The sequence below is a fragment of the Genypterus blacodes genome, unplaced genomic scaffold (assembly GCF_046128005.1).
Source record: "Genypterus blacodes isolate CSIRO-AG114 ecotype Tasmania unplaced genomic scaffold, CSIRO-AGI_Gbla_v1 ptg000098l_1, whole genome shotgun sequence".
Taxonomy (NCBI): Eukaryota; Metazoa; Chordata; class Actinopteri; order Ophidiiformes; family Ophidiidae; genus Genypterus; species Genypterus blacodes.
In genome coordinates this window covers 743,828-768,528 of record NW_027466902.1, presented here as the reverse complement: position 1 = coordinate 768,528, position 24,701 = coordinate 743,828, and the positions used below count along the sequence as shown (strand labels likewise).

The following is a 24,701-nucleotide window of genomic DNA, read 5'->3' as shown; positions in this document are numbered from 1 at the left end:
CCAGGTCTCTCTTCCTTTCTCTTCCTCTCTCTCCCGCTGGATGTCCTTTCCCTCTCACTTGCCACAGCATATCTCCCCCCTACATCCAGCTAAACCAATCAGGGATTTGAGGGCCTCACTTCCAATCAATTACCACCCAAATCAGTGCAGAGGCCTTTGATATAGAATCATTTGTCAAATCAGTGCAGATGGCTGGGGGCAGGTACCCCTGTGCCATAGGCCACATCCACGTGGAAATCTCTGCTCAGGGTGGGCTCTCCTGATGCTCTCCAACCTATTAATGGGAAGTCTTTGTGTGCTCCAGGACTGCAGACCGGCTGCGTTGTCCCCTAGATTGGTGATATATAAGTATCTTAGCCTGACCGAAGGATAATATGAAAGTCCCAGAGACTAGCATAATGATTTGAACTATTTTAAGGCTGGTGGAATGTGGAGTGCACAGGTTCCATTTGAAGGATTAATAAGGACCGCATGAAACTTGGTGCATGTTAGCTTACATCTACGACAGTGTTGCATCATCATATTCTTCAATTCTTAAAGAAATAAAATCAACTTAGTATGCAAATTGTACAACCGAAAAGTAATCGGCAGGAATCTTCAAAACAAGCACTCTGCAGGCATCTACATGTTCTGTAGTATTTGCAGTTGTCAAACAGAGCAGAACAGCCAATGTGCAAAAATATGCATGGGAAGATTAGCTGAAAAAAAACCTCACACCGGGGATTGTAATCCTTGTATTTGTGTATAGGCTATTACAGATGTTTGGAAGATTTAAATAGTGTAGTGTGTAAATTAAATAATTTACAAACAAATTATAATTACAAAAAGAAAAGCCACAGCAGGAATATGAATAAACAGGTATTCATTATAATAAAATCACCATATCAAGCACGGGGAGAAATAAAACCGAGATAATTTGTGCAAATTGTCACAGTGGAGTGACAGATGTAACATAAATGGATACGATTAGGCTAGAATATAAATGATGTCAACTGGCACTGTATAATAGAAGCAAATAAGAAAATATCCATAATAAATAAATAAATGAAGGTATTGGCATGACCAATCAGAGAGATGATTATAGGTTTTGTTGCTCCCCACTGCGTCTGTTGACATCATCTTCATCTTCACTAAATAAAGGGGAAGTGGGTGAGGAGGGATTCCATCTAACAATGAGAGCCCATATAGGTGTGAGGCACAAGTGAGGCACGATTCAGAGCATTGCACTGACCTGTGCAGAATGATGAATTATGGATAGGCTATGATGTTTATCGCCATATACCTTTGACTACCTTGCCAGCAATATTCTCCTCCAAGACCATGCGTGTATTTGTACAACATATGAGATCAATATTGTAATGTATTTGGGAAATAGTGCTTTTTTCCCCCCTGCACCAGTAGCTTGGGCAACAATCCATGGAATAGGAGGGAATGTACAGTTTATCAAAGTTAGAGGTTCACAAAAACAATAGTGATATTGGGAATGTTGCATTTGTCCTCTGATACGAATGAGACTCCTTCTATGACAATGAAAAAACATGTATTGATCTGAGATGAGAGAAGAGACTTCGAGAGACAACAACAGGATTGAGGGCACGGGCACTGAGACTCAAAGGGAGGCTTAGCTAGAAGTCCACATTGATCAAGTGGAGCCATTCTTTCACTTGTTTCAAAATGCTGATTCTAGACACTTAGATGTATTCCCTGACCAGGATATACCAGGATATCTGTGACAGGACATCATATCTTCCTGTCTGCAGGTTGAATATGACTTTTTTTTAACTCTACCTAATAGAATGGATATGTGTGGGATTATATCAGACTGCAGTGCTTCTGCAGTAAAATTCACATTTTTAATGGACAGTGTTACATAATAAGCTATTAGAGCATTCAAACACTTGGATGGCTGTGAAATTCTCTGCATTAGAATAAAAAAAAAACTGCATTAAAAAATCAGATTGATTGACATTGGCTGATTTGCCTGCCTGGGATCTTGTCATATAATTTTTAACCATCAGTGGAATACTGTATAGTTAAATTCCAATGCCATAGTGTTCATGACTTAAACAAAGCCTTTGAGGCCTCATTACTTTGCAGCTCAGATCCTGGAGAGATCTCAAAAACTGAATCTCACTACAGTGGTGCTCTCAATCGATTTCGCCTGAAAATAAGAAATAACTAAATGCATGAATAAATATATCAAAATGAAAAATAAAAACCTTTGATATAAGACCTCTTATGTATTGGAGAATTGTTAATCACAAGTTTCATGGTCTAACTTATAGAAGATCTTATTCATGAGCTTATGAGTATTACTAAATGCCTTCATGTTTCCGTGATGTTTCCTTTTTTCCCCTGCTATATCATTACAAGCTCGTCTCTCAAGCTTTTTACAATCCAATGTTTTCGATGTGTTTTTTGCATCATGACCTGTGTCATGTGTTTATCATTAATTCCAATTATGCAAAATATTAGATTCAGCATTTTTTCCTTCTGTTTTTAGGTTGACAAATGACAAAATAGTCCCCCCCCACACACACACACGCTTGAGGTTGATACCCAACTCACAAATATTCACAGTGCACCTGCAATGACCCCATGGCCGTTATTGTATTTGAGCACTAATCAGTGCTGCTTGCGTAAATAGCCCGATGAGTGCTGTGCCTGTTTCACAATGCATAATCCACACACAAGCAACACATTTGCTCTAGGTGCTAATCAAGTACCATGAGTAGTTCATCTTAATGTGCCAAGGATTTTCTGACATGTCATCACCTCTTTGTTTATGCGCTTGTTAGGTTCTAGTATTTTTAATATAACTAGTTTGTATCTGCATCCGATAATTTAAGTGTAAACCTGTGATGGCCTGTCAAGAACATGTGTGTGTTGACTCTGAGAAGTGTCTCAGTGTGCCTCATTATCTTTTACTCCAGCTTTTTCTGTTTATTCAGTATATTGTAACCTGTGCGAAGAGACAAAGGGCACAATTCACATGAGTTTACTTCCATCAGATTTCATGATCTTCTCACATCATGAATACCTCATGTGGCTTCCACATAAATTGGTGAAAAATAATAGGAAATTGCATTAGTTTAGAAATCCTTACATGCATATAAGCTCTCGAGGCAAGACTGTGTTGCATAGCTGCAGGATATTTTCCTCACCCTCTGCCTTTGCATATTTTGCACTGACATAGTCTTTGGAGATGTAAGTCATACTGAGAGAATTTGACTCTGCATGCTAAAAAGGCATAAATATGACAGTAAAAACATAACCAGCAGATGACCTTATTACACTCAGTGTGTACCATCAAGTAGCAATATTGCCTTTATTTGTCATTATTACCACCCGCCATTTCTGTGAGTGGGAGGAATATCAATTTGAGAGAGGGGGCCTCTGACTAAATGTTAAGGAGGCCCCCTGTCATGTGAGACACATCCATGGCCGTGTTTTACTACTTATGGATATTCAATGGAAGAGCACAGAGCAGGGCTCGCTGTAATAAGGCATTTACCAATGCAGAGTAGCACTGTGCACTGTGAGAACATATGTTAATGCACTTAGCTGTGGCCAGAGAAACAGCAAGAGGTTTGGGAAAAAAAAGCACATGGGACTGGTGTCCTGGAGCACACATTTGCTTTCTACAAAGATGTTAATATAACGGGTGCTCAGCGGTAGAAGCAGGAGAGAATTATTCTGGCAGCGAGGGTGCGTTTGTTTTGGTGATGGTGATGGACCCCAATTGGGCGAGTCGGGTTGGAGAAGACCGACAATTCCTTCCTCTGTGGCTTTTGAGTCACATCAATGGCACCTTTTACTGACTGCGGTGCCAGAAAAATTGACATCAACATATGTTAGGAGGACAGGATGGAGCACATGGCGCTGACTGTGAACCTTCCCGCTGTACTTCATCAATGTTTTACCACTGCCTCTTTGCGACAATTGTCTCTGTGGCCTTCTCAAAAGTTGACAACTGTATCCTGGAAACGATTTGCAAAGTGAAGACAGCTTTTAATAAAACACTGTGTTGTACATAGACATTACCATAAGTATTCAAGATAAGACTTTTTAAAAACCTCTCATCCAGTATTTAAATAGAATCTCCTCTCCTTGTTATGTAGTAGTTTAAAATGGCTAAGCAAGGCAGGAGAAGGATTTACTGCAGGCAGAAATGGAAACTATTTTCTTGTGTGGCTCTCACATTCATATGGATTACCTGAGAAAATATTCATGAACTCTGCATTGGTCTCATCGGAGACGACGGAAGAAGTAGTGTCTCTTCCTGAATATTGAGTATGTTGACTGTTAATATTTTATCAGTAGCAGCACTGGTCAAAACAGTGCTTGTGTTCAGACCTCATTCAATGGTACTATAATGATCACAACAACAAGTTTTCCTTTGTGTGAATTAAGGTTTCTCCTATAAATACAGACTTTTCTTTTACTTTTTCTTTTAAAGAAACAATCATATGACTTTAATTTATGTTGGGTGCTTTTACAAAGGATATTTGTGGGAAACAACTCATCTATTTTATTAAAACTTACTGACAAGTACACTAGCTTTCTCTGGATAGCACCACTCAACACCCTCGGAATTTACTTATGAGGTGTGATGAGTGTGACAGTGGAATGTGTTACAGACGCTAAATGGCAGCAGCGGAAATCAGTATGACTAGGACATTATATGGCAGCAATTTAGGGAAAAGAAACTTCTGTGAGCTGTTTTCTCCACTCTGTAGCTATAATTAAGCAAAGCGCATGTGACCACATGATGACATGTGTGAGGCAGTAGTCGAGTGGGTAGAGCTTCCGCTTAAGACCCGGAGGGTTGCCGGTTCGAGTCCCTGCCGAGGTGCCCCTGAGCAAGGCACCGAACCCTCAATTGCTCCCCCCTCTGCGAAGGGTGGTAATATAATGTAATGTAAGTCGCTTTGGATAAAAGCGTCTGCCAAATGATCGTAATGTAATGTAATGTAATGTAATCATAGAAACATATAGAAACAACTTAATCATTCTGGTCATCATTTCAGCTAAATTAATAATTATAGGTGTCTTTAAAGGAAAATCTCGTAATTGGCAATATTGGCCTACTTTTCTCCAGCACTTACAGCAATCATTTTCCTTACAGACATGTCAATCAGTTTGATGGTAATAGCAGCATTCAGTCACGTGAGAACTTTCGATTTTGCTGCTGGGGCATCTTTTCGGATCACAATTAGTTGGTACCTTTAAAGTTGCCATCTCTTTTATGGTTATACACATATTCTTAAGGTACAATAAAGATGCAGTAAACCTTATGATAAAATTGATACTTGATGATAAAAATGGATTTCTAGATCATTTCGCTGATGGCTCGAACTGCAATGAAAGTAATCATGTCGACGTCCAACTATAACTGTTCAGCCAGGTCAGGGAAGGGCTCAGCTATTATTTTTAGCTATATAAGTGTTTTCACAGCTCTCTCAGATACGCACTGAAATGTATAGCAAAAGCACCGTCGTTCAGAGTGTCAATTGTCATACGAGCTCCGTTGTGAAGTCCTCACACATCGTGATAATAAGTGAAGCCACGTTTCCAGCACAGAATGACAGCAACTATATTTTTCCGCCCAGAAGCATCCGACTGGATGACATCACTGCCAAGCATATGTCTGCCAACTGTGTGTTTAATGTTAAGTCAAATGAAGTGCCCAGTTTTCAGGAGATCACTTCCATGGATGTGCTGAGAATCATTAATCACTGTCATCATTGTGTGTCTTGTTTGCCAGTGAATGACAATGATGAGTGATTCTGGGTGTTTGCTTCAAACATCCGGCCCTGATACAGTGTGTCACTGCACATCACGTTCTATGGACAATGCCTCTGCCACTTTCAATGAAAAAAACTGTCAGGCTTGTCAATGGCAGAGAGATCTAACAGATTAGAAATTAACATTACCCGTAAAAAATTGAGGTTGTGACACCATGTGAGGCTTCCTCCCTCTGTTCTCCTTTCCTGCATGCTTCCTCTCTGACAAGTACACTCATTGGCCACTTTATTTGGAGCACCTCCACATTAATGCAGCTCACTCCTCCAGACTCTTTGTGACTCACAGTGCAGGTTGACAGTACATGCAGACAGGGCTGAGAGGTTTCCTATAGGCCAGCTAAACCTTTGTCACCAACCATGCATCACCAACGTATACTGCATTGCATGTCATTTTATGTAGAGTCAAACCAGCTACACCAGCTTATGATTTGGCCTCAGGGTGCTTATTGGGGGTTAATGAAAACCTGTACACACACAGCAATCAACATCACCTGCTGGGTGACCACGGCACAGGGGGATTTGATCAAAATTTGACTTAAAAGGCGTGTATTTATGGATCCACAGCATCCTTAAAGGACTACTCTACTGTTTTTCGATGTTATATCCCTTTAATGGAATTAATAATTACAACAGTCCTCTTGTGTACCACTAGAGGATAACTGCGTTGTAGCTGAAACATACGTCATCATCAAAATGTGTGTGTGATTGATTGTTGTCACTCACATGTTTACTTTTAGAACTTATGCCTGCTCATGATAAAGTTGATACTCCATTGTGAGCATTCCATTTTATAAGGGCCCGGTGGACCAAACTGCTCTTTCCTTGCTTTCAATCTTAGATATAGCCCCTGAGTGAATGTTATTGAGATGGAAAAGCTGAGCACCTGACAGACTGGATCTCTTCCACTGGAACACTTCTCACAGACAGAAATGTGAAGTGTGTGAGTGCAAAGTACCCCAAATGAAGTCACTTTTTGCTGCTCAATAGCACATTCACAATGTTTCCAATTATGTTGCCCATATCACCATGAGGGCAAACGTGAAATATCATTATTGCCACCAGAAACAAACTAAGCTACTGTTATGTTGCTGTCAATTATACAAATGTTTCATACACACTTCATACTGTCATTTTGGTGTACTGTTTCAATTGTGATAATAATAATAATGATGAAAATAATGTGTTTCTGCAATGAAATACATGAGTGGGAGGGATGAAGATGAGCTTGACTGAAAAGATTAAATATTAAATACCCTCTTAAAAAAAAAGATTTTTCTAATAACATAATCATTGTCACATCAGTCATTGTCTTAAAATGGTTCCAAAAGCAGGAACCGCTGGGACATCAGTTCTACACAAAGGCCGGCACAGTCCCCTGATCTCTACCCAATAAAGCACTTTTGGGATAAGGTGAAATTGAGTTGTTCACAGCATCAGTGTGTCAGTGAAAAAAGTGAAAAAAAACTGTGTGATGTTGTCAAGTCAGTATGGATCAAAGTCCCTGTGGTACATCTCCTAACACCTGGGTGGATCTATAACTCAAACCTCTGGCACCTCCTAGGTTCAAAGTGCAAGTTACCCATTATTACTTAGGTGTACCTAATAAAATTGTCAAAGTAAAAAAAGCACTGCACTTCAGTTGGTCACCTCCTGCAGAAATACCCCTTCACTTTTTGGCTTCTTAGCATAGTCACCATGATGTTTTTGAGCATGCACAGTAGTAAAGATCAGTGCAGCTCTTGGAGGGCGGTTTGACACTTATTCACAGCAGCTCACCTTCTTTTCACTGTAGTTGGGAGCCAAAAGAGGTGAGTAGGCTGTGACTGATGTTGGTTTTAAAAAAGCCAGACAGTTTTTCAGCTGCGCGTAAGTCAACCTCAAAGAGCATTTTGCCGTTCTCTTCACTTGGTAACTACTTGCGACCCTCTTCACATCAGTGCTGAATCTGTTTCTGCACTATTTGATTCTGTTTGATGTCAGTTGAGATAGGAGACAAGTAATGGAATGTTAAAGAAAAAAAGAACTTCTCTAAAGCAGGCATAGCATTTTTGTTTTCCAATGTTTTCATCTTCATCTTGCTCTTTGTGAACGATTATGGCAAAAATTATTAAATTAGATGTCACTGTATCGTGAAGGATGTCCTTCAAACTACACCTAATTTCAAGGGACAGCTTGACAAAACTGTCTTTGAATTTGGTTGAAAGCATGTCTAATTGAATTTTGATACGTAATTAAATCAAGCAATAAATCAGCCCAGATCCCACTGCAACCGACAATTCAACACTCCTGAGCACCACAAGCTAATTATGATGAAGTTATTATCTCAGCCAAAGGGACTACTCTGAACCGATCCTTTCTGAATCATGTTGAATCCTTTCCACGAGAATTGCACAACCTTGAAGAAAGGGCAATGTTCATGTAACGAATCCAAAAGATCGTATAAATGTCACTCGTCAGTGGTGATGTATCCATGCTACAACATCCCGCTTTATTGCAGTTGATTACTTAAAGCACTCAAAGTATTTTGATGTTTAAGCTTCACGTGCAGGAGGTAAACACATCAATGTTCCATGCCAAAAATTATCTGGTGTGTTGTAACTCAGCAATTACAGCAGGTTGTAATTTCTGTCAATAATCCCTTGATGTGTAGGAAGTGGCTATATTGATTTAACATGGATTAAGAGCCTCATCATCTTGCTCCCAGTATCTTATGGTTAATCAATTACATCCCGTGCAATATAAGTATGCTTTAGATGCCTCATACTGTGCATGTAATCTCATGGCGTAAGGTATTAAATGAATTCTAATTATAACTCTGCAGCTATGTGTCAAATCAAACTCTTTAATACTTCCCCTAAGAGGATAAATTGGTGTGTACGTAAAAACTTAATGTGTTCTGAGTCAAATGTAGAGGTCCGTCACATGATCCATGTGAATAAATAAGCATAAAAGAATAAAACTGTGTTTTAATTATATTCCAAGCTAAGTACCTTTACATAAAGCAAGCCGAAAAGCCCAACTCCCCAGACAACCATAGTGGATCTAGCCGGTATGGTTTCCATAAATGAATCCTCTGCAACAATTACCAGAGTAGCCTCCTTCTGCATAATTTGATGAGCAAAGAGAACATTGATGAACTTTTTTAATTATTACGCCGCTTGGGATTCTGACACAAGCCGCCACAGAAAAGGGGGTGGGGGTACACAACCACAGCTGCCTAGGAGCTTTTTCCCCCCTTTACTTCCTTTCCTCTTCCTACCTCCCCTTTTTAATTCACCCAATTTGTCGGTCCAAATGAAAACAGCGAAAGGTTAGAGTGTGGAGTAATTAACAGCAGCTAGCCTAATGAAATCAGGAGGGGCTGGTGCGCTGGGAGGATCAATACCTCACTAAGAGTGAAGCAAGGGGGGGATTGTCCAGGGGAACACATATATAGACCACTTAATAATAATAAGCTGGTGAAAAGGCAACATGTTTTCCACTTGTAAATCAAAATTGGTTCGACCATACTGCGACATTATAGTGCTCCTGTAATTGTGTTAAAGGAAAGTTCTCATTCGTGTACACTTGAGTAGTGTATAGGATTTGCACCACTCTGTAGTTTGCTAAGAGGGTTTCCCTTCATTGAATGTCAATAAGTACGTCAATACACTTCGGACAACTGAACACCAATGCAGAGGGAAATGGGGATTCTATTTATCTAAGACTACACTTAAGTATATTGAAGACTTTATTAGCCTCCTTTGATGAGGAGGTGTTCTGTTTGTAACAGTTTTATCACACTGTCTAAGACATGCTGCGTTTGCCAGAACTATAAGGCATGTAAACTTGAACTCGTCAGCTTCTTGGCTGAGACACTGCCATCTCTCGTGGCCGCACATATGAGCAGATGGCATCCACGCTTAAGTATTCCTTTGTGAATATTTGTATTTTATGCACACATATGCCTGTCTTTTTTTGTCTCCGCAATTCTAAGTGCGATCGTGCAGCGGCCACCTGAGAACGGGGGGAGCAACATTTACCCATTCATAAATTCAGCGACACGCCTTGTCTGTATAGGTAAAAGGCCACGTGGCACTCCCCCACCTTCTCTAAACAGCTGAAGTCGAGGGCTGCAGCAGTGGCCTGACAATTTTGGAATACTGAGCAGTCCTGACAAGTGCTGCCTGACCATTATTTCCGCAGACTTCATGCATTGAGACCAGCTGAATTTAACAGCAGCGCACGAGTGAGCCCAACCAATGAACCCTGAGTCAGAGTTGTAACACATGAAATACGCAAAGGCGAGCATTGGCAGCATAAGAGACTGTGGCTAGCTGGCATGCTTTCTGTACTTTGCCTCACTCTTTGCTTCTCCCCCTAACTTCAAAGGTATTTACACTACAAAATAAACCGTTATGTGGGAGGCTGCAGTGATGGGAGCGTCAGATCTCATTAGTGTTGAAATATTAAGAGCATGACAGCTCCTGGGACAAAATGTTTTAAGGCTTTGAGTGTAGCTTGGTGTGATCAGGAGATACACCCTGAAGAATAGAACCACAAGGCTTGATGCACCTTTTTGGAGTTTTTCTAACGGCATTGTGTTACTGTCCCACTGCAGAGGTGAAATATCATTCTGCCAATTAGGGTTGAAAATGTTTTTCTTTTAAGTCGTCAAAGGCTGGAGTTTTATGGTGGAAGAGAGACCAGTGACATTTAACCAAGGGTATCATTGTGAAGCTGTTGTAATTGCTGTGAATGAGAGTGAGAGATATGAAGTTGAATGTTGTTCTGTTGTAATCTCATGTAACCAGACTGCTCAGCGGTGCTCAGTGGATAAGAATGTGTCAAAAAAATTGAAAAACTTGACTTTAAGAAATCTAGATGTGGCACATTCATATTCCATCATTTAAAAAATGGATACAGAACAAGTTAATATTCTGCCTGGGTGAAAAAGTGTAGAGTCATTGTATTGAGCTTTTGTATATGGATTTTGGTGCTTTCATTTCCCCAGCTCAGGCTCGAGGACACAGAGGCTTGGTTATGCAAGATTTGCTGATTAATATATGAGACTACAGTACAAGCAAGGAAAAACGATGATTGAGTTGAAATATGTACGGCTATGTTTGCTGTCACCTTCTGATTGCCTGTGAACTAACTCAAACTGACCACAATGCTATTGTATAGGCATTTAAGCATTGGGCTCTGCCTCTGAATCTGCGCCACACATGGGTACCGATAAAACTATGGATTGCTATGTGCTATGCAAAACTACCATGCTTATTGTGTTAAACCCAGTAGAATTGTCAAATGCATGTTTCGGCCCAAATAAGGGTTAAAAACGCTACTCAAGTGTCATGAGCAAGTAGAATCCCCATTGAACGGCACTTGGGCCAGCTTTTTTGCAAAAAGTTGTTAAAACAAATACACACGTACAGTATAGTTGTATAATTCTTTAGATTTGTTCTAATGTAATATTCTTTAAGGTTATGTACATTTCAAAATGTTCATTCCGCATATTCAGCATTTAAATGCTGCGCAGAATGCCTTAAAACACAAACATCCACAACTAGGTCATAAACTCACTAGAAATGTTACTTGAAACTTAATATAATAATATAAATAGCACCACCACCAACTTCTTCAATACATTTCTCAACTGTTCTAAGAGGAATTCATTTATTAGTCAATGTTAAATAACAGATTGTAGTCTCTTTCTGAATATCCAAGATACACATTAGGTGGGTTCGTTGCCTTCGTCTTTGCACTGTGCAGGTTTAATTTGCACTGCAGATGTGATATTAGCTACCCCCCAGTCACTGAAGCACAGCTGGAATGAACTCTTACCTGCCTCCTGTCTGTGCCTTGTGATTATTACCCAGCGCCTCTGCCTCTGTGCCAAGCTGCCATCCCACAGCTAAGACCCTCATTGGACATAAAGGGTTACTGCAGCATTTCAGCTTGTCTGCAGGCTATACTGGAGCTCACTGCCGATGAGTTCAATGACTGGAGACAGTATGTGTTTACTTTGCAAGCTGCATAGATATCCAATATAACTATTTGTATAGAGTAATTTTTCGAATGAACGTCTATATGTTTTGTATGCTTCTATCAAGCCATCATCTACATGCACAATTCATTCATTGTACAGCTGCTGTGTCTTAAGATAGGAATAAATTTGGATAGAGAAGCAGAGCACAATAAGGTCTGCTGGTTTTAATCAATTATTTATCCAATATTTTAATGATCAGAGAGCCTGGAATGATCAAAGGCTCAGTTCGAGCTCCACTGCCTCTGCTCGCTAAGACATCCCTCTCTACTTTGATGTGGTTCACCACCAAATGCAGTTATCTTGAGCATAACTCACTCCCAGGCTTCCATGTGGGTACTTTGAAACCAACAGTCTGACAGGCGCACATACAGAGAGAAGGTCACTGACCAATCTATACTGAAAAGAGAGAAAACTCACATTATACATCTATGGTCTCCAGCTATCAGATGAACAACTAGTGCTTTCAATGTCATCTAAATATAAGACAAGCACAGGTCACCTTCGTACATCCCCGCATGTACATTATCATATATTTAATTGGTTGGCAAGGTCTCTAACTTGAAGTATATGTCACATGTTGTTGAATAAAACATTACTTTGAGAAGAAACAACTGTCTGATGGCAGCCCCAACTAACGTCTAGCTTTAACTGACCAGTCAGGGCTGCAAATAAGCAACTCCTTCAACAGAGCTGACAAGTGTTAGTGTGCTCGGAAAAGAAGCCTTCAACTGGATATATGGGGGGGAAAAAGGAAAGACGCAATAAAATCGCATAGTATAGTTTTACATTTGCCATTAGTAGAGAATAAGTGCTTAGTAGTGCGTAGCCTTTTATGTCAATCAAGTGTAGACATTGCTTATTGATATTCCATGATAATTGTGAGTAAAATAGAATATGGTGGTGAACTGTCTACCACTGCATCTACTAGAACTGCATTACTGGTTCAGAATTCAATCTTGTGACTCATTTTATTTTAAGAGATTTAAACGTGTGGTATATTCGTGCGAAAAATTATGGATTCTTTCTCACACAAAATGATCTCACATACAAGAGTGAATTTACAGTGCTAAAACCCAAAGCTCCGGATAAAACATGCACAGAAGGTGGTATCAAACATTCTCAGCAGCAGATTTTTTTTCAATTTTAGAAGTAATAAAAGTCCTAGTGATGTCATTCCACATAAAAGATCCAGTCATTTCCTTCCACAACCAGAAAAGGAATGATGAATACTCCAGGCCGCTGTCAGAAGTTTGGAGACTTTCTTTAGTTTAAATTTGTTGTCCATCCTGAAGCTCCATTCAGTTTTTGATTAATAGCTTAGGTTGCACTGCGCTATTGTTCAGTAAGTATACCAATCCCTTGGTGAACAATTATGGCGGAATAATCTGTTGACATGAACTTGTTTCCTGTTCATTGTTTTACCGTTCCACTCCAGCAGTCCTCGCTGCTTCGCCCCTGTCTAAGTGGCTCCTCTCTGCCAGATTTCTTCTAGTTTCTTCGCAAATCAAGTCATGTACTCAGAATATTATACACAGTACAAAGAAAACAAAATTGGTGATTAAAAATTAAATACTCTTATCTCTCTGTGAGTTATCTCAGTCCCCAGAGAGAGGATGCTCTTTTGCAGGCTTGCGGGTGTCTTTTGTTCCCAATTTAGAAGCTTGTCGCTGTTTATTGTTAATTTTTGATGCTTCGTTTGATATTCTGTTCACTTTTCCACATAACAAACATCTTTATCAAAGTGTCAGTTCTATGGTGTGTGTCTATTCTTTACATTTCTGCGGAGAGGGCGTGTTTGCTGCAACCCGGGGTTTGACGGCGTGCCAAGCGAGCGGTGAAATGTGCTGTACAGCCTCTTTTTTCTTGGAGTGTGAAATCAATAGGTATCATGAATCTCAATTCCCACTTAAGGAAGACTTTAAAAACACAAACTCTGCGTGGTTGCCAGTCGTGAGCTTTGACAGACGTGCACATGACTGGAAAGATCCCAGAGCAGTTTTCTTTGTTGGATCTAAAAGTTTATTTCCTTAGTGAATTCTGTGCAGACTTGCAGGCTGTGTTGTAAAATGACTCTTCTTCTGTCTTTGCAGGAGGCCTGTCAACTTGGCAAGATAACATCTGTGAATGTAAGTCACATTATTGGCATTCATCACAACGCTGTTTTCTGTTCTTCCACTCATGTGTTCTCTTCCATAACCGTGCTCGCAACATCGCATTATGCATGTATTACTGTATTTCACATAAATTAGACCTCAGCCTTTGAGTGTGTTGTGAAGACATCTGAAGGAATACACATTAATGTTGTCATGTGGAAACTTCAAAACATCAGGTTGAACATGTGGCTGTCAATCTAAAACATGTCTCCTTTCCGAAGCATTGACATTTTGCTAGAGTGTTATCATCTAACATCAATGCTTGATTGAAGAGTTAATTAGCAAAAACAGATTTGTATTGTGGATTCCACTTAGCATCACTTTGACGTGTCCTTAATATGAGACTAAACTAATATACTAACTTGCATTCACAGTCTTAATTTTATCTTTTGGGTTTTAACATGGTCACAAAAGTATGAATTGCAACACAGCAATAACAAAATCCAGCATCACTGGCTAGCATCACCTCCTTCTTCCATGTTCCTGGAATCTCATCATTTCACACATTACACTCCTTACACAAATGTGACATCCAGCAGAACGGGGACATTTGAGGCGGCATCTTTGGATAAATACTTTGCCCTCCTTTTTTTTTGTTATCATGCTTTTTTTTCATCCAGTAAGACGTGTGAGACCTGACAGATCACCATTTCCTCTGAACAGATTAATGCAGGTCTAGGTGTGCCCGTGAGCTGATCCTTATCTGAAATGGCAGAGCCAATCTCCCCTGATTCACTCCTAAGTGGTCCCTGTTTATCACTCAAAGTGAGGCGGTTGTCAGCCGAGTTCTTCTCCATGCGGAGCCGACTTCTCGCTCCTCCTACGGTACACTTGTGTTGTGGTTTTGTGGAGATGGCGGTAGCTGAATATAGTAATAAAACTCAAAGAATTGTGGCTTACCACAGGACAAGGTGGCGGCCTGTTGGCCTGCCCTCTTCTATGTCTAAATATAATGAGCTTCAAATCCGGTAACCCATGAATCCGGCCCCATCTGCCTATTGTCTGGTCGGTTACCAGAGGGAAGGTTTTGGATAGGCTGCTTGTTAGACGGTAGAACTTGGCATGCACCTCCCCTGTTCATTTTTATCTCTGTGTACATACTTCTCAAGGCAGTGTTTTATCAGGCTGAACAGGCTTTGTTTGGTCTTGGTATCTCTTACCACAGCTTGCCTTTGCTTTATGGATTTCTGGCAGCTTCTTTAAATAAGTGATAATGCCTAGCAAAACACTCACCTTGACTCCACGGCGACTGTTTGTTTTTGTTTGTCGTGTTTGTCTTTCAACATTAATGTTTTATTCCCATTACCCATTATCACAAGAGAGCAAAATTTTCATTTATTTAAGATCTGTTAATGACGTTTAATTGTAATTCATTTTGTTGATACAAACAACTTAGTACTGAGTGCATTGCGAGATCAAATTGTTTTTTCTCTTAATGTCTGGCACCAACTCGAAGAGGCATCAGTCTCAAAATGAAGACACTCCCTTCACGTAAAATGATTATGTTCTAATTGTTATGGACAGATGTTTGCTCTAATAGATTCTGGATGCCATTGTCAAAGCAAGTTTCCAATTATTAGAATCATGTGGAGAGGAAGCGTGCTTTCTGTAGAGCTGCCAGCCTTCACTAAGTAAGCTCTTTCTTTCGCTGGACCCCGGACTTTCTCTTTCCTCGTGCATCCGCCACTAATTTGACAAACAGCTGCCAAAGCTGTTTGAGAACAAATGGATTGTTGGACAACTTGAAAGCGTGGGCAAACGTGGCAAATGGAAGTATATGATTTCCTAGCGCCAGGTATTTGTCTCTATTCTGTGGTCTCAGATAACAAATGAAAGGTAGGAGAAGCAGGAAAAACATCCAGAACTTTAAGAATATACCTTTTGATTTGGCAGCAGAACACTGTTAACAGTAAACAAATACATAATTCTAACAAAATCACATTTCTTTTATGGGCTTCACAAATCACTGCTGTGTATGTGGCCAGAAAGTTCAGTTATATCCCATTTTATACAGAAATAATAAAAAACATGATTTTGTGTTGGAGTTGTTATCACAGGCTGCGGTTTTAGCTTCTGTGTGTGTGTGTGTATGTGTGTGTGTGTGTGTGTGTGTGTGTGTGTGTGTGTGTGTGTGTGTGTGTGTGTGTGTGTGATTCTGTTTGTTTCTTTGACTACCTGCTCTTTTCATCTCTTTTTATTTCTTTAATCTTTTCTTTTCCTTAGCAGCATACACACACCAGCACACTGATTTGTGGCCCCAGGATCTTGATGAATCGAGTAAATAGAAAATGTAGCTTTCCTTTTCTACATCACAACAACAATTGAAATCAGTCAAGTTGCCCTTTTAGAGCTCCAATCGTGTGAATCTAAGCTAGTTAACTCTCTCCGCTAAGCTTTTTGCTGCACGTCTGTTTTATGCCAGTTCGTCCTTCATCCATGCCAGACTTTTTCGCTTCGTCTATTCTCTGTTTTCCTCGTCTTATGTGGCCTTATCAAAGAACAATCAGCACTTTGTCATTGCACTCCAGTGGCCAAGGAAAGAGTACATTCACAAAGAGACCCGGCCTCTTTCTGAGTTTAAGCTTGCACTAATAATGTTGTTAATTTACGAGTTACACATTGCTTTTGTTGCTGTGAAGTCGAGGAAAATCCAAATAGCTGTTACTGCCATTGCTGTGTTTGCTTGTGTGAAAAAAGGTACTTATTGGTCTGGGAGGAATAAAAGTCATAGAACACAACAGAAAGAGAGTGTGTAAAAAGATGATATGTGTTGTTTGATGCATTCAGATGTTAGTTGAGAGAGTTTTGCCAAGAACTGTGTTAATCTGGGTCAACAACAATCAATGAAAGATCAGGCATCTGTGCCCCTCTAACCCTGGAAAACACTAAGCTTGGACAGGGATCACATTTATGTTGTTGCTGTAGATGAGGAATAGAGCCAGAAACATGAAAGCACCAGCAGCAGCATGGAGCTAAAATGCTGCTGATTCTGCAGTTAAAAACCGTTTTGACATATTTTTAACATTCAACAGTTGTGGATATAGGTTTTTCTTTTCAAACATGGAATGCATTCACATGATAAATAGTTTTGGCACATCTGATTCCACGGTAATGAAACGTCAGGATCTGCGCCTTCTAGCTTTTCTTTGTCAAACTGCAAGACAAAGGCATGAAACAAAAGGTGCAAATGAAATTACACCTTCCCGTATATATAAATCTATAGAATGTGAATGCTTATAACTTTCTTGCTTGTTTGTTTGAGGAATAGAACATTAACTGAACTTTGTCAGAAGGAGCATTATGTGATCCAATTTGAAGAAATTGAGAAAGTTTCAGTTTTTTTTTTAGATAATCCCCTCTGATATTTAAGAGATTTAGTCAAAATGAAACATCTACAACTAGCATTATACTGTATATGTTGACATTTAATGAGTATCTAGCAGTTGCGTACGGGAGCAAGACATCACGCCCTGTGACGTCACGTAGAAAAGGTCTTTTGCCGACATTTCGTCAGCCGATACCAATCCATGCGCTTTCTTTTATAGCGCTTGATCAAGCTCACAAAATGAACCTCCGGGCAAATCAAAGCAGCCTGTGCCACTTGGGGAAATATGCCCACAGTTATATGATCCCAAGGACTTAACAAATCAAAGTCTGTGCCTACACACATTACTTCCACGCTCCATCCCTTTCATGTCTAAATTGGGTGAGAGGGAAAACTAGGACATAGTTCAGCCTGGTAATACACATCCCATCTATTATCAGGCTGGGTTAAGTCCCAATTATAAATCTTACAATCAGTTTATTATCTGAAAATAAATTCAGTAGAACTCAACAGACCAGAAATCATTTTTGGGTTATGAGGGCACTGTTTCAATTACCCCCCCTTGTGACAAAATGCAATTTTGGCGCAATATCTTACTGAAAGTAGGCATGAATACAGAGCTGGGCAGGTAGGAATGCTTGCTACGATTTGGTGTTTTATATTTGAAGTATTTCCCTTTTCTTCAACTATGAAAACATGATGTTCCTTCAGCCAAATTAAACCGCCCATTCACCCAGAAATGTGTCTTGTTATCTTACGCATGATATTAATAATCTTTATTTGTCAGCACCTAGACACTCTCTGGCATCGGCCTGAAAACCTTAAAAATATACTTCCTCCAAATATTCTCTGGTGTGTCAGTGTGTTATTTCTGTTACTCCTGGAATGAGTTTTCAAATTAAAGGATCCTTTCTGGTGACATATAAATGTGCTTTAGCATTGCTTTGATAAGAAACTAATATTGTGAGGATTTCTGTGTGACTGAGGAAATCATAAAACTGTTGCTAGCAGGGAATTGCACACACACGCCCACACAGAGACACACGAGAGAATATTGCTTTTGTCCCCACTTAATTAGAATGTAATTAATGAAGTTACAAGAATCACCACCGCCATTACACGTGATAGCTTTGGTCTTAAGCTACGACCTTGTGGCACAGTTTCACCGTGAGACTCATTTTCAGGCCTCACATTGGATCACCTCTTGGTTTAAACCAGACCTACAGTTTGTCACAGCCAGACTGCACATCCCATCTGCACCAAAGAGGTTGTGTTTTTGCCCGGCTGTTTGACTTTCTGTCTGTTCGTAGGATATCTCAATGGTTACTGATGGATTTAAATGAAACTTGTTGGCCGGGTTGGACTCGATCCAGGGAAGGACCTATTCAATCTTGTTACTGGTCTGCTTGATGGTGGTGTTCTAGTACCCATCTATCTGCACCTATTTATAAAAGTCACACCCAGTTTTGCGGGCCTAGAGTTTCCGCTTTATTTATTTCCAAGTCTTGTCACTCCCCTGTTAAATCTAATCTTGGAGGGATTGAGTCAGAATCGCAGCATTACTCAGCCTGTGCGGTTGTACCTCTGCTTACCATCTAGTCTGTATTTTTGTACTATTTAGACACAAGACGAAACCGTTTCTAATAGAGCTCATCATGATTGTTGGTATGTTCCAGACGCAGCGCCGTGTGACGTTCCACCTCCCAGACGGTTCCCAGGAGAGCTGCAGTGACAGCGGGCTGGGAGACCCCGAGCCCAGCAGCACAGCCAGCAACACTCAGCCTCTCCCCCTCAGCTTTCCCCGGGAGGAGTACTACGAGCAAACTTCACCCAACAGCCGCACCGAAGGAGATGGAAACTCTGACCCTGAATCCAGTGAGTACTGACATTTGCTTTGCTCACACAACAAATTTGATCTTTGTGGATGACTGTCACCATATGTGGTTATTTACTGTGATATCAGTATTGAATGACATAAGGGTGGATTGAGAGTACAGCTTCTACACAACCAATAATATTAGAGCTACATGGAGATTTCACTCGATGTTCAACTCAGTCAGTTAGAGTTTGTCCAGGCTTCACAAAAATCTGTATTGGATAAGTAAACGAATTGGATTTAACCTGCCTGTCTGCACAAAACAAGCAGTGAATACATTACCAAGGGAGGGCAGAATATGATTAAGGGTGAAAATTGCATGATGGTGCATTTAGTATTGACACAATATTTCTGTAAGGCTAAGTTCTATTTTGTGTTGTCCAGTGCTAAACTGCACCCCCCCCCCCCCCCCAATCCCTTAAGATGAGAGTAAAAATCTATTGCCGGATTTATGTAAATGACTCAGAAGCCAGTTGCCAATGCATACCGCTAATGGTTTACTGCCCTGTTTTCTTCATAAAATGATCCATACAGGGCAGAGGCACAACTCCTTCCTCATACATATGCATTGAACTTAAGACCATTGCTCAAATAACCAGCTGAAGGGAAAAGGGAGGGAGTCCTAAAGACACTCAAAAGGGCCCTGAATGTTTCCACTCGTGGCTGTGTGGATTCAAAGCCGCTGTCCCAGCAGCATGCCAATGATGGCGCTGAAATGACTTTGCTCCACCTTAAGGTGAACAAGGCTATTCTGAGGCCCCTATCAATGTGTCCTTGTCACATTCCACCGCCCCCCTCCCCCCCCTTCAAACTGCATATTCCAGTGCTGCTCCGGTGCAGATTTTATTTTCCATGGGTAGCCCTGCCTGGTATAATGTAGAGGATCGGGACTCACATCAGTGGGAGCCTTCACTCCTGGTGTGGCCCATATGTATCATGTTCACAGATGTGTAAGCTGCTGCATGGGGTTGCCTGTCAAATGCAACACACCTGTGTGTGTGTCTACCCTGTGTAACAGAGAAAGCACAGAGGGCAGGCAGAAATAGATTGGTCTGTATACACCTATGTGCAGAATGACCACTGTGTCATGGTTATAAGTAAGACAACATTACTTGATGCATCTGGCTCCCTAGTATTTATGCTGACAGGACCAGGGCTGGCCTGTCAGTGTAAGCGTGATTGTGAATGCATTTGTTAGACAGCACAGACAATAGACAGGAGGGCTGACATCTTGGAAATAGTCTCCAGCAATTCCATGTAATCCATCCATCTCATTTGGGATTGTGATTTGAAAGGAGAATGTTACAAGTTGCAGCAAAAAGCTATTTTGCATGATGGGTTTTTTTGGAAGATCTCTGACCTCCTAAATCCCTGACACACACACACACACACACACGCAGTCACGTTTATAGCTACACACAAACCCATACCTCTAATGATCAAAGCCCTGCATCCTGTTTTCTTTAATATATGCACCATGGTGCCACCAGTGATTCATATGTGTGATGTATTCATATACAGAGGCAATTGCTCATCATCTTATTAATATTCAGTGACATAAGCATCTCATACTTCATAAACTTACTCAAATACTGCACTTATTACCACTCTCCCTCTGGGGTAATATTTGTTGTAGTACATTAGTTTTAGAGAGAAGACCATCCTAATGTAGTAAATGCACACACACTTTTACAAATTGCTGCATTAAAATCGTAGCAGACAGAGGTGTTCAGGAAATAACCGTAATATTATAAGTGAGGTATTAGACACATTTTTATTACGGAACAACTTGACTACTTTAACCTTATCACACCAGGTTTGAAAGGTAACAGAATGGTCGCTGCTTTTAAGAAATAGGTAAAGCAGCCAAGGGTTGAATCAACACTATATAAGAAATGAGAATACATCTATTTGTATATGGACATTTTCGACAGTAGCAGACTTCCTGTTAGATGCTTACAATTTAACAGATGGACACACACACACACACACACACACACACACACACACACACACACACACACACACACACACACACACACACACACACACACACACACACACACACACACACACACACACACACACACACACACACACACACACACACACACACACAGTTTGAAGATGGAGTAACTCATCTGACTCATCCAGCTCCTTTTTCTTCCTCGAGAAGTTAAAAGATAAACTCTGCTACTCGGTTCAAAAGCAGAGATGGATCCTTTGCATGTTGACCATCTCAGAGATGAGTGCGTTGGTGTCAGAGGGACGCCTCAGATTGATTAGATATGGTTTTATCAATGAGCACCAGGCTGGCATGGCAGCGGCAATCTCTTATCATGCCGTCTCAATTTGTAAAGCAGAAAGAACAAGGAAAAGAGGAAAGAGGGGAAAGGAGATGGGATGTCTCCGTGTGAAGGGGAAAAAAAATACAGCAGTAAGATTGAAAGACTCAAGGAAGGCAAGTGAGAGAATTTCAGTAGTCAAAAGCCGTATTGTTTCATAAAGGTGCTGTGGGTTGGTCCTGAATGTCAACTCGCACTGAGTAATTGTCTGTGCCAAAGGCAAGCCATGTGGCCTTATGACAATGAATTTCTCAGCTCCTATTTAAACTACATCTTTATTAGACCACCCACTCTTGAAATAAAGTTCAAATGACATTTTATGTTTCTATTATTTATGAGTAAGGTGGATGTTCGTTTTACGGCCTCTTGATTCCCCCTCCAGCTTTACTTCCCCACCCAGCCATCAGTCTTGTGCTGTCGGCTCTTTTGTCACACATTGTCGAGAAGGTTTTGATGTTTCTTCTTCTATCTCGACAAATAGATAAAAGACGCAAATTAATATCATTAGCATGTGTGGCTTTTCATCCAACCCCCATACATGTGACAGCTGGCTTTTATAGAAAGACACATCCAGAACAATTAGCCATGATAAATTGTACCTGTCCCTTTTGGCCAAATTGCAATACTTCAAAAATAGGAATACATACAGATGTGCGTTTGTGCCTCCAAAAAAGAAGGATGCATCCTGTTGTTTCATTTGGCATTCTTTCCTACAGTAATTCAAAGCAGTAGCATTCTTCTTTTTCTGGACGTAGTTGTACAGCAGTCTCAGTCGTAGGCATCAAAAATTACTGATTCTCTGTGGATCAATAAGACCACTGTTGTTGTTTGGCTAGAATAATAATGGATATAAATGATGAAAATGTCATTCTTGATCCATCTTAGCTCGTACATTAAGTTCTTTGTTTTCCTTTGCATTTAGTTCTTTGGATTTTGTTGTTTTGACAGGATAATGGCCATTGGTTTTCTCCTGAGTGACGTAACTGTCCAGTTAAGCTTTGTCGATAAACAGAATCAAATCAAATACATGTATATATATGGACAGCTTGTGCCATTAAATCGACATTGGCTTAGTGATTGTCCTGAAGTGTTTTTGCTGAATGATGGAAATCATCATGTCATGAAAAGTGAAGTGCTAAGCCCTCTGACAAAGTGCTGCTAAGTCTTTTAACAGCAAATCCCAGACTCTAAATCCTTCACATTTCTCAAACAATAGACAATTTTGTTCTCTGGACCATTTTTAATACACTTATTTTTTCTCATGTTATTGGAAGTTGAGGGATTTAAAGCGCTTGTGCTTTTGCCCACTTAAAAGCAGCAGACTAAAGGGAGTTTAACGTGATGCATTAATCACTGGAAGAGACGTGAAAAGGCAATCCGGTACTGTTCCATATCTTAATCTGTGCCATATGGTTTTCAAATGACCAGCTTACACCTTGCCTTTCTAAGATCTAAATCTGCTATTAAAATAAGCCAATCCGTTTTAAACACTGCAAGTCTAATAAGATTATAGTTTTAAACCTACTGCATAGTGTATTATACAATACAACCAGACATTTGTGAAAGGGATGTGACCAATCAATTAACAGAATTCCATAGAAATGTTATTTTTAGTATCAATTCTATTTTTCTATTCAACAATGTTGTATCTGAGTCAAATTAATAATGTACAATTCCAGCAGACAAATAATCTGATCAAGGGCATGTTGAGTTTGCATACTTAGTACAAACGTACGTTGAAGGAATCTGCAGTTAACACACACACACACACAACAGATCTGTTCTAGAAGTATCTATTCAGCACATATTTGAGCTGCTGCTTTGAGCAAACCAGGATCCTGCTTCTCACTAAAAACACTTTATCCAGACCCACAACCTCTGCCACTGAGTGTGACTCCCTGAACATAAAAAAAACAACAACAACAAACCATGACAGCCAGTGAACACAGCACCACAGCTCTACGTGGTTAATTGTCGGCTTGTTAACTCTCCAGCACCGGCCACACTGACACCATAACAATGCTTGCCCAGCGTAATAAACCAGATGACACGCGCTCCCCTCAACATTTCATCCAAATACTACAAAATGTAAGCATTTTTGAGCAGGAACTGACTAAAAGTCTTAAAATACAATAAGAAAAAAATCTGCCAGTCCGTAAAATCTCCACCATGATCATTAAAATCGTGTATTATCTGGTGAGCTTTTTTCTAAGAGGCGTTGTGCTTTATATTCTAGACGTTTAGCTTCACTGTATCCACACAAACGCAGTATATTCTCCTCCTCTCTCCCTGAAGGTCAGGCTGGGTATGGTTTCTTTCATTTCTCCCCATAAACAGGGCCTGCTGATCAATAACACCGAATTCTACATGATTGTTCTCAGTTTCCTTCTCTACTCTGTGCAGCTGCTCGAACCACACCGCAGTGGCTGAACGCGGAATAGAATTGCATCCAAGCCCATGATGGGACTTAGTCGACAAACAACCAATCCGATTAGACTGCACGTCACTCTCGGTTAAAGTTTATTGGCGTAGGCGCACAAATTGGCGTCCATCCGGCAGTGCATTTGCAGTGAATTAAGTGGCCGTTGAAAAGGATGTCCTCGTCAATAGGATCCCAACGTGCATGTCAGCTGGCATCCTCCTGCTTCTAGTCAGAGGACATAGCAGAGAGACTAGTGAGGAGATCGGGGGGGGAATACCAATGTTTATAATGCATTTAACTTCTTTCCGACTGTCAACCACACTTTGAAGTATACCTCTTTTGAGATTTTGTTGGTTGAAAATAAAAATAGGCATTTTGATGATGCATTAGGGAGCAATCACTCTTCCCTTTGACTGGGGAGGGTTTGTGGCACATGTGCCCTCCATTGACCAGCTGCCATTGACACCAGTTGAATATTCAGTACTTCTCAAACACTAAGCTCTTCCCAGTGTGTCTAGCCACCAATGCCAAGCTTGCACTAAGATTGGGAATCATCAGTCTATACACAATCTGTCCATGAATAAAGGCAGTAAGAGAGTGCTGGAAATCTGCATTTGGATCTCAACAACCAAAAGGGACTTAGCTGCAACTAAACCCACTATACACTACATAAAGACGCATTGATTTATGTGATGACAGCATTGCCATAGTGTTGAGTATAGTTAGCTGCATTTATTATTCA

At 40.4% G+C, this 24,701-nt stretch overlaps 1 protein-coding gene across 1 annotated transcript in view; it reads left to right on the top strand.

Annotated features, from left to right (window-relative positions):
• Positions 1-24,701, top strand: part of pcdh11 (protocadherin 11) — a 110,291-nt gene that overhangs the window by 47,068 nt on the left and 38,522 nt on the right. The window contains exon 3 of the mRNA XM_076159517.1: positions 18,993-19,191. Coding sequence (XP_076015632.1) covers positions 18,993-19,191 — 199 coding nt within the window. The remainder of the gene's footprint in view (positions 1-18,992; positions 19,192-24,701) is intronic.